This window comes from Glossina fuscipes, unplaced genomic scaffold (genome assembly GCF_014805625.2).
Source record: "Glossina fuscipes isolate IAEA_lab_2018 unplaced genomic scaffold, Yale_Gfus_2 113, whole genome shotgun sequence".
Lineage (NCBI taxonomy): Eukaryota > Metazoa > Arthropoda > Insecta > Diptera > Glossinidae > Glossina > Glossina fuscipes.
Window position 1 is genome coordinate 172,882 of NW_023998456.1, and position 12,176 is coordinate 185,057.

Below are 12,176 nucleotides of genomic sequence, written 5' to 3' on the forward strand. Positions count from 1 at the left end.
GAATAACGGTGATGGAAGTAAAAGAGCCGGTCACGACCGGATATAATTTTCTCACTTGTTATTATTTGAGTAACTATTTTCGTGTGCTATCTCAAATATCGTAAATCAAGATACCCGCATACCACTGAATAAGCCTCGAAAGTAGGTTTTTATAGAAATTTAGCGATTCATTCATTGTTATTTGGAAGCTCAATGCATAACAGATACGGGCTCGTTATAGACTGAATAAGAAAATATGACGACCAGCATTGTATCAAAAAAAAACTCGCAAAATTTGCAGCCGATCTTTGCCGCCGAAACGCCAATCAACCTTAAGTTCTAACTGGATGTGACCAATTTTTTGTCGCAGCAGGTCCATAGAGTAGGTCCATGTCATTTTTATACCCTAAACACCTTGTCCTTCGGCGATGATTATAAAAAGTAAGTAAATAGATTAAAAGTTTTTTTTTTATTAAATACCTGCAAAGCTTTATGATCCCGGCAAGTTTGCAATTGCTTACGCTCTTTGGACTTCATTACCCGGCTCATGCTGGAAAAAGTGAAAAAGAAGAAATGCAAAAATTATATATATTTTTTTTTTTTGTTACTTTCACATTTTTCTATTTTTGATCTTTTATTGCCCTTTAGCTTTATATTCAAGTCTGTCTGTAGTTTATGGCTCCCATATATGTCTGACATTAACGCCGCCTGTACTAGCTATACATGTTTGAAACTGTGTTTGTGACTAGAGGCTCAGATTTGAGGACTTTCCCGTAGTCCGTTTAAAGTACCACATTTGAAAAATTTGTTAAAAATGGTTCCGAAGGCAGAATTTGAATTTGTTCAACTCAGTCGAAGGGTGTTTTCATGTAAATTCATGAGGTGTGACGACATAGGATTCCAAATTTAACTATACTCTCATGTTAACCGCTTAAAAGAGCTCTATTAGGGTGATTACTGAGCTCTGCTAAGGGATCTATAAGTGTCTTTATTAGTTAAACTCGAATTCCTCTTCATGCCCTTACATCAATAGGCTTTCACCCGTATTTTAAAACTTTTACTATTTATTGAGGAACATTGCTTCCCTCTATGTATATTTATAAAATATTTTCCATCATTTTCTACAACTTTGTGTCAACATGTCAATGTCGTGTGGGAAGAACGATATTAATTTGGCAATGACCGACCCATTTTCGCATTTCTTCAACTTTGCTGAACCGCGTGCGAGTCAAACCATGCTACATCGATCTGAACAGTTGGCAATTAGAAGGCGCTGTGTGAGTAAGGTGGGTGTAGCAGAGCTTCCCATTGCTCTGCAGCAATGTAATCTTGGGCAACTCTTCCAACGCGTTATTTTCAGTCAATTTGCGAGGGTTTCGTTTCTTTTGGATCTTTCCCAGTGCATGTACACGTTCGAAAATAGTGTATTCGTCAATTGGTAAGCCATTCGAAAGTTCTTTGAGAATTTGGGCTGGGTCTTCGTCCAATAACTCTTGCAATTCCTTGTTTTCGAGCTTTATTGATCCTTCAAGCCGCTTTTTGTCATTGATATCAAAATCATCTTTTTTATAACCCATTAAACCCAAAACCGACAATTGCGATATGATGGAGCGGCATCATCAATCACTTCTAAAAGTGTTCGATGGGCTTCGGCAGCAGATTTCTTCAAGTTAAACGACAAAAGTAACGAACGCGGAAAATGCAACTTTGGGCCCTCCATGGGTAGCGTGAGCATATGCTGAATAACTCAATACTATTGAATGGAAAACAGTTATTTTATGTAGAAGAAGGTCAAATTCATCGAATTTAACCGTTACGTACACTGGTATTTCCCAAGATAATTACATATGGATAACTGATACACCAACCGAACCCTACACCAGTCGTGGTACGAGAGTCTATTACTCTAACCTACATCGCTTGTGGCACAAGGTAACATTCTTTTCTTGTTTGCTTCTTTTTTAATGGGCGTAGCCCTACAGTGAGGTCAAACCATCCTGTGACCGCTTTCGTGTTATCCTCAGATGGACCCTTAAGAATTCTTAATCTCAATCACCCGTCCTCCGTCCCCCGTCCCCGTACAAAAAAACAGCACATTTCTTTCAGTTTTCGGTGCCCATTTAACATGACCGCCAGGACGTCGCCTGGTGTAATTTCTACTTCCAGAGATCTGAAATTCGCTTCTTAAACTTGCCAAAGCCGGACTCACGAAAACAGTGCGCTGCGCATTGTCATTAATGCCGTGGCACAGCGCGCATGCGTTATCTTCTCATAAGTTGAAATGGTGCCAATGGCTCGTGGTTGGGTATATTAAGTTTCTAAGGATGTATGCAACACCCGGAAGGACTTGAGATACACCCATCTTATGGCATATCGTCCGACTTAGAATCTGATTCGGTCTAGGCTTATTTGTCGGTCTTGTTTTCCTTTGTTCAGCCTGCAGGTCGCAATTTTTCAGATATTTCCATGAGATTTGTTAAACTGATATGTTTTGTTCTAAGGCTGAACGCTATTGAGGATTGATTAGAACACTTTTTCGGCGACTGCTAACTGTAGAGTGATGTAGGGTATATAGTGGTGCGCCGTGCCCCACTATAGCGTTTTTATTTGTTTTTTATTTTTGGTTTTTTTAGTTTCAAATCATGTATGCCGTAGGTGTCACATATAAATCGACTTCGATCTAAAAATATTTCATTACTTTGTTGGTTTAAGAAAAGTAAGTAAAAAAAAAAAAAAAAAAAAATGATATGCTTAAGAAATTTTCTGACCTTAAGGTATATAATTTAAACACTTCCTAGAAATAAGATAAAGTGAACAGTAGAGTCAGTAAATGAAAGGAGAAAATCTGGCTAATGGAGAAATTCATGGAATGCATTCTTCGAATGCAGTGTAGCGCAGATGTGTGGTAAGTGTAAATCTTGGTAACGGTTGACTGAGATAGAATAAGCGAACAAAACAAAAAACAAGCCAAAGACTAAGAATTGTGGAAATTATTGCAATTACACAGAGGCCGCAAAAGCTAACTAACTGGAGCTAACGCTGGCTCTAATTTGGCCGGTAAAGCAAAATGAGATAAAGCAAGTTGGGTGAATGCGCGAGGGTCGGTCGTGATTGATGGTGTTTTCGAGGCAATTAATGGAGGAAAATGCAAAAAAAAATTTTACCACACACTGCAACGAATTTTATGGCTGGCAGCCGACTGTTAAGCAAATGCAACTTCGAGTTCAAGGCATGTACAAACAAACATACAAATCGTAAACATAGCTGCTTACGGTTTTGCTTTTTTCGTTTTCGTTTTTCCTTCTCCTTTACTTCAGTTTTACAATTGAAAATTCTAGTACTTTTTGCATTTTGGGGCTTGAATTGGATCTGTGAAGCGTGATGTTGTGGCTTGAAAATGTTAATGACTAGGGAATGCATCCGCCGTTCGAGCCGATAATAGGCTGCTTGAGCTTAGTCAGCCTGTATTGTATGTATTCGTGCGAAAATTTTATTATTTGTTGTATTTTATTGTTGTTTGTGTTTTACGTGTACATGTTATTTTTTGTATTTCTACCGTTTTGTTTGTAAAATTTTCTGATTTTGTGCTTGTGTTGTTGGCAGGTTAACGTGTTTTCCCTGCCTGTACGTTTTATTTGGCAGGCATTCAAATAAGTCTTTCCTTCTCTAACAACGAGAACGTATTCGTACACGTATATATACGTATATGTACATATGTACATATGTGCAGCATATGTACGTATGTTTGGGAAACGACACTTACACCAAGCATATTAGATAATTCTGGAATTTGTTTTATCTATTTGTTGTTTTTTTTTTTGTTTTTGTTATTATTTTACAATAGAGTCACGCTTACAGAATTTGTTTTTTCGGTAACTAATAGCACTTAACGAAAATGATCATGATCTTTGTTGATGCATGTGAGTGTGCTTGCTGGCATATCCATTTTGTTAGTGCGGATATAATAATCAATTTACGAGAGCTTTAACCCTCCCAAAGCCTTACATGTTCCGGGAGCTTTTGTGTCCCACAGCCTTACATGTGCCAGGGTTTTTCATTTCCCGTGCTTTACATATGTCAGGACCTTATGTGTTCAAGTGTTTTACATATCCGAAGTCCTTAAATGTCGCGGGCCTTGGTCTCAGAGAGCTCTTAACGTTTTACAATTATGTAACTGTTCAACTCCGAATTGATTTAGGCTTGTCCATCCGTCCACCGAGTTGTGTTAAGGATCCTCCTTGACAAAAACATTGGAAGGTTTCGCGCGAAGGTTGGCGTTAAAAATGAACTACCTTGGCTAGAGCATCTGACACATATGACACAACAAGAAACCGAGAACACTCATGTTCGCGAAGGCAACAAAAGTTTAGGGTCTTGCTTATTACTCATAAATATCTCTATTTTGTGGAAATCTACAAAAATGGAGAAAAACGCGCCTAACCGAAATTTTAAAACATAGGAATTAATTTTTTTTTTTTTTTTGGTAAACTAAAGGTAATGGAGTTAAAGGATTCGGCCATAGCCGAACGCGATGTTGTTATTTGTTTATCTTCTTCAACTTGTTCTTTGAAAATAAAGTAAAATTATATTTAAAGTTTTATGTTTTATGTTTTAAAGAGTTGCTCAACGTCAGCGAAGGAAGGGAGAGGTGGACGAAATTGCCTTAAAATTCTATTTTGATTGATATATGCATATATGCATATATATATGTATGTGGTTATAAAGACTGTATAAAGTATCTGATAACATTTGTAAGTGTTTTAAGTGGAAGGACGAATGTAGGATATTTTGGTAGCGAGTCTAAAAATGCTTGAAGTTCGAAAACTTGATATCATGGAAATCATAAAAGAAAGTTTTACCGCATTCTTGATGCATGCGAAAATGAAGTGTAATCGAAGTTTCAATGTTGATAGATAGATCTCTTAATTTATTGCTTGTATGGCAAAGTGGGTTTGGATTGAACACAGCCAGCTAGACGCAGCGTGTTTACCGTTTAATAAAAGCAAGCAAGTTATAAATTAAGAAATAGATATTAAACAAGAATCCGTTTGGGATCTAAGCAAACTTTTGTTTTTGTTTTTCGAGCGATGGCATTAATAACATTGCTTTAACATAATTAATTTCAATTTTTTACTGACTTACTTTTCCAATTGTTCGCGTAGTTCTTTCTCAAATGTTGGTGACCCGCATTGACTCTGCAATTATTAAAGAAGAGGAAGAACAATATTAAAAATTTGTGAATATAAGGAAAAGTTGGAAAAAAACTACACTCACTTATATATCATACATTTATTGTTACTTTACTATGTAATTATGTAATTGTTTGTGTTTATTGGCTGTGACAATGACAGCTGACAACATAATGTGACAGATTAATACATCAATTATTGTTGCAAAAGGCACACTTACATTGAACTATCCGAGCAGTCACATGTAAAGGCAATATTACAAAAAAAAAAAAAAAAAAAAATTAATAAAAAGACAGCACGAATAGTAATTGACTTTCTATAGCATTTTATCCTCACTTTGTAGGTCATCTTAACTTTAAGTTTTTTAATTCAAGTTTCATCCGATTATTATTATTGGCATTATATATTATGTAACTAACAGGGATTTAAGGATTAACTAGCAAACGAACCCCTTACAAGCGAATAATCAATAAATAAATATTATCTGAATGAAAGAGATCAACGCTTAAGGGAAGACCTTCGAGGTTGTTCCAAGTTTAGAGAAACACTCTGGTATCGTAAGTTAAAAAATGTTGCAGTTGCCAAGATTGAACACTTCACCTAACACAGTATTTCATTTATTTCTTTTGAAAAATACGAAAAACCATTGCTCGTTACCATGTAAATGGAAATGTATTTCTCATAGGAATCCTTTTATAGGAGGGACACCAAAGTCCAGTCCAAGTTGGGAAAGTGGGTAAGTAAGTTGTTGGTTTTTTGTCAACAACTTATAGCTCTTCGTCTGCTTGCTTCTAAAATCTTTCAAAAACAAACTTTGTTACCATAGAAGGGCTTACTTAGGCCTTTATATAGAAAACATCCTGGAAAATTGGCCCATGTATTCTGAAGACACCAAAGCAAATTTTGATGTCAAATCACTTTTCCCTGGGACAATTTGCATCATAAAGTGTGCTAAGCATTAGATCTACATGTTGTATAAAATTTTATTTCTAGTAAGAACATTTGCACGGTAGTGTCATCCCTTCCAAAGTTACACTAATCATTGCAAATACCCTAAAAATGTATAAAGGTTTGCATGTAATGTTGTGTTGCATGAGAAGCATCGCAGTCAGGCAGGCGTCAGATGGACGGATGGACAGACAAGCTTAAATCAATGCTAATCGACCGATTAAATAATTTTCAATTTCAAATGTTCCTCCTGGCCAGTGTATCATCAGATTTCCGAAATGTAAATAGTAATCGCACACATAGAGAGATATTAGAGGGGCAGAGGGGCTGAAATACGAAGAAGCAGAATTGATATCTGTTTAGTTTGCCTATATGTTTTTAGGTGAATATAAGCGCAACTGTCTTTTTTTCCCGCCACGAGCTTTTTGAATAGATTGACTTTTGATGGTCGACTACCGCCGACGTACCAATTTCCATGCATCTATTAAAAAGACGTTACGAAAGAAATATTTAATATTTTAGTTTCTTTACATCATTTTAAAGCCACTTTAATATAGATCTATGTGGCTTTTAGAAAAATGTTTTAAATTTTGTAACATATATGAACTATGCTTGCAAATTCAACTATAACCTGATATGTTAGAGCCTCTACTTAGCTCTGTTAAATCAGTTGCTAAACATTCTTGCTGGTTAAACTCGAATTCATCTTCACATCCTTAAAATGATCCTGAGTGAGTCCTCACAAACTGAATAAATCTTTATCACAAATGACTTATGCCATAGTCAATGAGATGTTCTTAAATAAGCTGAAGTTCAGTTCTATTATAAAAAGAATACATTATGAACTATGAACAGGAACTATTCGCGTACTTATTGCAGAATAATATATAATTGATTAATTTAAGAACTTATGCAATGTGAATTGCAGTATCGCATATGACGCGTATGAAGTCTGTTTACATCTTGCATACATTTTACGCAACAGACGACTACCCTGGCCACTCTTTCAGATGTATAATGATTTTCGATATTCTGTATATTGCAAGATAAAAGAATTTCGATCTGTAGAATTAAAAAAAGTGTGTTAGCTATAAGATTTATAAAACCATGTGCATAGCGAGGGAAAGCTACAAATAAAAACCTCCGAATAAAGTTAAATATCGTTGACATGTAAAGTAGGTTATGTATTAGGTTTCACAAAAAATTGATTTACAAGAATCCTATCAGATAAGTGACGATTTAATTTCATCAATTTTGCTTGTAGTGGATTCACATTTGTTTTCTCGTGCAACTTTTCAATGAGAAAGTCCCGCAGCAAATTTAACATGATTTTCAATCATTTATTGTGGCATGTTGGCAACATTTCAATGTGGATGAGAGCATAGTTATCATAAGAAAGTTAGAATAAGACAGAATCCCATCTACTCAGTATTCAGTTAAAAGTTTCGAGAGATTTCGAATTTTTGGGGCAGGGTCGTGTTTGTTTGTATCCTGCCGTATCAGTTTTAAAAATCCTTATCCGCCGAAGTCATCACAATAATGATTAATGATAATGCAGATTGAAAAGTTGCTGTAAATATGTAGATAATGTGCATGGAGAAATAACATTTTTGCTGTAACGTTCTACATGAAAGTTGCTTTCGAGTACTACAGCCTACAATGTTTGCGATAAATGAAGTTTGTGCGAGTATGTGTAACTCCTAAAAAGATTTCGGATAGATCCGCCTTTTATTATGCCCGCTGATTCTGAATCGCTTTCTATGTTTGTCTGTCTGTCCCTTTGATCTTCTGAAACCTGTCCTTGTATTTTGGTGTTTAAACTATAGTTCGCCATTTTTGTGATATTTTCTTGAAATTTGGTACATTGGCGTGTTTTGGCCTACGGGCGAGCGCTATCGAAAGCGGTTTCGATTGGACCACTTTTTCGTTTACTTTCCATACTGCAACTTATCTCGCAAACATAGCAAGGTTAGTGCTGTGGGGTATTTAAAGACGGACGTGTTCTCTTTTTTTTGTTTTATATGATCAATCAACCAGGAGATGTCCCCTAGAGAGAAACGAAGAGACGAAAGAGAAAGAGACAGGGAAGCGCTCGCAGCCTAGAGGGTTTGTCTCCAATCAGTAAATGTTATGCCTTTACCGGCTAAGCACTCACTATAGCTATGACTGCTAAAGTAAGCTCTACCGCCGTGAGCTTTGAACTCGCGTACACAGACTTGGTAGTCGCTACTCCTGCATACTGGGTTCTTTTCGAGTAAAAAAGGACAAAAAGGCTCGCATCGTCTTGCTGCATTTTTAGCTTCATTTTCCATAAAAATTCAATTTATGCGGCCCTTTACGATTTTTATAGCGAAACGAGTTCAATTATTTGGTCAACAAAACGAATTAAGAACTTTGGAAAGTTCTCTAAATTTCCTTTTCAAAATTCTATTTAAAAATGTTGCCCGCTCTAATAACATCTATGAAATATGTAATAAATTTACAAAATTAATTATTAAATATTCCGTTTGTTCAGGGGATTTTTGAAAATCCTTTTAAAAAATTTCAAAATTATGCTCATATGAATTTATGCACCGAACTGTATAGCCATTGCATTATGGCAAATCTATAGTTAAAAGGGGTTAATCACCCTCTGACTTTGCAATAGGTAATAGGCAGAGGAAGAATGGTGGTAGTTTTGCGACTAATAATCGCACCATTGGGTTTCGCAAAAGAGCCGTTGAACTGTTGCGGGTGTACACTAAAGTAACGTAAAGTATACGCTCTCATCTGATATTGCGGGTAGCGTTGAGTGTTGGTCGCTATTTATTTTTTACTAAGCCAAAAAATATCACATTATCTCCCTTCGCATATATGCGCAGATATATGCATATAACGAACGTATATGAATGATGTTAAACATGTTGCTAAAAATTTGGTTGTTAATTTTCCAAACGCACACACAATTGTTGTCGTTTGCAACTGTGTTTCTGTTTCTCTGGCCCCCTGGCCTGTCATCTCCCTCCCACATGTACACCCTTCAGTTTGTATTGTTTAACCATCAATGTTACGTGCAGTACTTAAGGCAATCATCCCCTTTCTTTATTTTGTTATTATTATTATTTCTTATTCTTTTTTTAGTTGTGCTTACGCATGTCATAATCTACTCGCGTTCTGTTTGCGATAGAAAAGATTCTAATTGAAATTCGCTTTCTTCGCTTTTTAATAAACTCTAATATGGCTACAAGAGGGGGAGATCAGTTTGTCTACACAATAGCGTTCATTAGGTCTACCAATATATATATGTATATATATATATACATGTATGTATCTGTTATAAATAATCACAAAGTATTAAAACTTTTCACAATACCTGAAATTGATGTGATTTTCATGCCAAGGCATAATTAATATTATAATGGATTCCGTCAAAAAGGAAAAAAAAAAAAACAAAAAAAAAGCGAAAGCTTTTGTAATTTTTTCAAGGACTCTTTCATTTCCCCTTCTCTCACTTAAGTTCCATGAAATGATTAAATAGAATAAAAACTTTTACTTGTTTTGCAAACATTCGGTTCATACATACAAAATTTTGAGGTAACTTTTTTCTATAAAAAGAAAATGATTTTCAAAAATAAATAAATCATTTCACGTGAATATCTTTGGCAGTTAGGTCTTCTTCCGTTCATATTCACATATAACGAGCTATAGAGCTAGAGGAAATTAACTTAGGCAACGTTTTAAATCTATTTTATAGACTGGGATAAACAACTCTCGTAAACATTTTTTGGAAATTTTGTCGAAATTATTCTGGGGTAAATAGAGCGGCAACATGCTATGTTTACTTAAGCGACTCATGTGCTCGACGTTACATTCACTTTTTTTTCTTTTTTTTTTTTCCTTGAGATATTCATCCTTCCGTTGTGCAAATATTATTTTACGAACATAATCTTTTTAGCTTTTCCATAGAGTCAATATTACTTTATTTGGATTCGCATCCCTGAGTCATTAATGATTAAAACTTAAGACGAGGCGAACTTGCATTTGTTCAGAGAACAATACGACTTGTAAGATGATTGTACGGTTGCTTCTCCTTCCCAAAGGAGCAATACTCAGTTCATATGAGGTTTGTTCCTGTAGCGGCTCTATACATGTATATTCGTCGCTATGTTTTTAAAGCGAAAAAATAAGAAAACAGTCATAGACGCTTTAAAATAGGTGGTTGGGATAGGTGGATAGGTGATTTGCCTAGAGATCATGTACATTCTTGGTATTGGTCAGATCAAATCGGAGTTAAATAAGAGATTTAATCGATACTGATAGTGCTTCTCTCTGCAAAAGAATTTTGGCAAAGTCTTCCGTCAAATTGTTTCCCTTACGGATGTTTTTTTTTAAAATAGATAATACATAAGGATAAGACTGAACTTTACGATCTTAAAATGTCAAAGTTCTATCAAAAAACATCCAAAAAGGCCGTTTAACCGATGTTCGTGTTGTCAGTAATGGATAAAAATTTCCAAGACTCTGTGCATGTTACATCGTTCACTAGAGATGTTTGCGTTCGTGTCCAATCTCTGTTATAAGTGAATAAGACGAACGTGCAATGTTCCAAATTCTTCGGAATTTCGGGTGCTATCTCTAGGAATTTCGGACGCGAACACAATGTACACGTTTGACAAAGCGTTTTAGTAAGGCTGTCATGTTGTTAGCAATTTGAATGGGACTGGGAAGCGATCACCGACATCCGATTTCGAACATGTCGCTGCAACTAAAACAAGGCCCCTTGAGAAGCATAATTTGTGAGTTTAGTAATTTAAGACGGACGTACCTTTCATTATTCCTATCGATTCAGAGTCATTTTCCGAATCATTTCAATTTAAGTTTGTTTGTCCGTCTGGACAATGGTTGTATTTTTGTGCCCTATTGACAGAAGGCAAGTTTGTAGACATTTTGCAACAATTTGCTGCAATAACATAATTTGGCTCAACGACAAAATATTGCTAGAAATTAATCTTTTATCATAAAAGGCTTTTACGACATATAAAATATATTACAAACCGGATAAAATTTAAATATAGGGATCAGGTTTGCCTATTTTTTTGACTCCATCTCATATAATGATTCTCAAAAAAATAAGCTTTTGCAGGGCAACAAAGTTCCTTTTTTTGTATCTCATGACGGAAAAAGGTGAAGAAAAACGAGCTTTTAATACGTTCCCACTCACAAGGACTCCACTGAAGAATTGTATTATGGCAAATGATGCACGGACATTGGATGCTCGGCCCTATCGAACTATACAGTTTCTACCCTTGCTAAAATTTAACCGTCAGAGATACTACATAGTCTCTGAATTTTGTTATGTAAAGACGAAATCTTTATCTATGTTGTGTGCTGAAATAAGTTTTGAGGCATTTTTCTGTCAATCTTGAAGATTTATTCAGAAAAGTTGATATAACAAAAAATAAGTCACCTTGTATTATGTAATAAGCATCGATAACGATCGGAAGGGTAGGAGATTTCAGGTTCGACTTGCAAATATTTCCTGAACAAGATTTGCTACATGAAGCGGCACTCTTTTATATGAAACACTTAAGACATTTCTTAGGGATGGTCGATGGATGATGATTTGCTTGAAACAATCCATAATGCACCGCGCCAAACTGATCTCCCCAAATGAGGCCAACAAGGATATTCGGCTTTACCGCCCTTCCTAAAAGTTCGCATAGCCTCTACTATGGTTATGGATAATCTAGCGCATCCACGGTTCATCACTCGTAAGGCATGTAGCCCTGCTATCGTTTGAATTTATCGAAAAAAGTGGCGTTTCATTTAAATCTAATTTTTTTTGGCACAGCCCTGCATTTATTCACTGCTGCAAGAAACTACGTTATATATACTTTAGTGACTTGACTTGGGTTCAAGGCAATGTCTTCAAAAGAAGAAGTCACAGTCAAAGAAGTAATTACAATCACTCATACTGAACGGGACCGAACTAATTTGTTAGACATCTTGCTCCGTAACATATATGCTTTCCTTCTAGGAACAATAGGACAATACAAGTCTTCACTGATTGTCATGGTGAAA

At 35.7% G+C, this 12,176-nt stretch overlaps 1 protein-coding gene across 8 annotated transcripts in view; it reads right to left on the reverse strand.

The window, feature by feature from the left end:
• Nucleotides 1–12,176, reverse strand: part of LOC119639736 (probable WRKY transcription factor protein 1) — a 158,061-nt gene that overhangs the window by 3,303 nt on the left and 142,582 nt on the right. For all 8 annotated transcript variants that reach the window (XM_038037360.1, XM_038037359.1, XM_038037361.1 and 5 more), the window contains 2 exons: nt 5,122–5,174; nt 460–529 (listed from right to left, as the gene is read on the reverse strand). In XM_038037360.1, the coding sequence (XP_037893288.1) occupies nt 460–529; nt 5,122–5,174 (123 nt within the window). The remainder of the gene's footprint in view (nt 1–459; nt 530–5,121; nt 5,175–12,176) is intronic.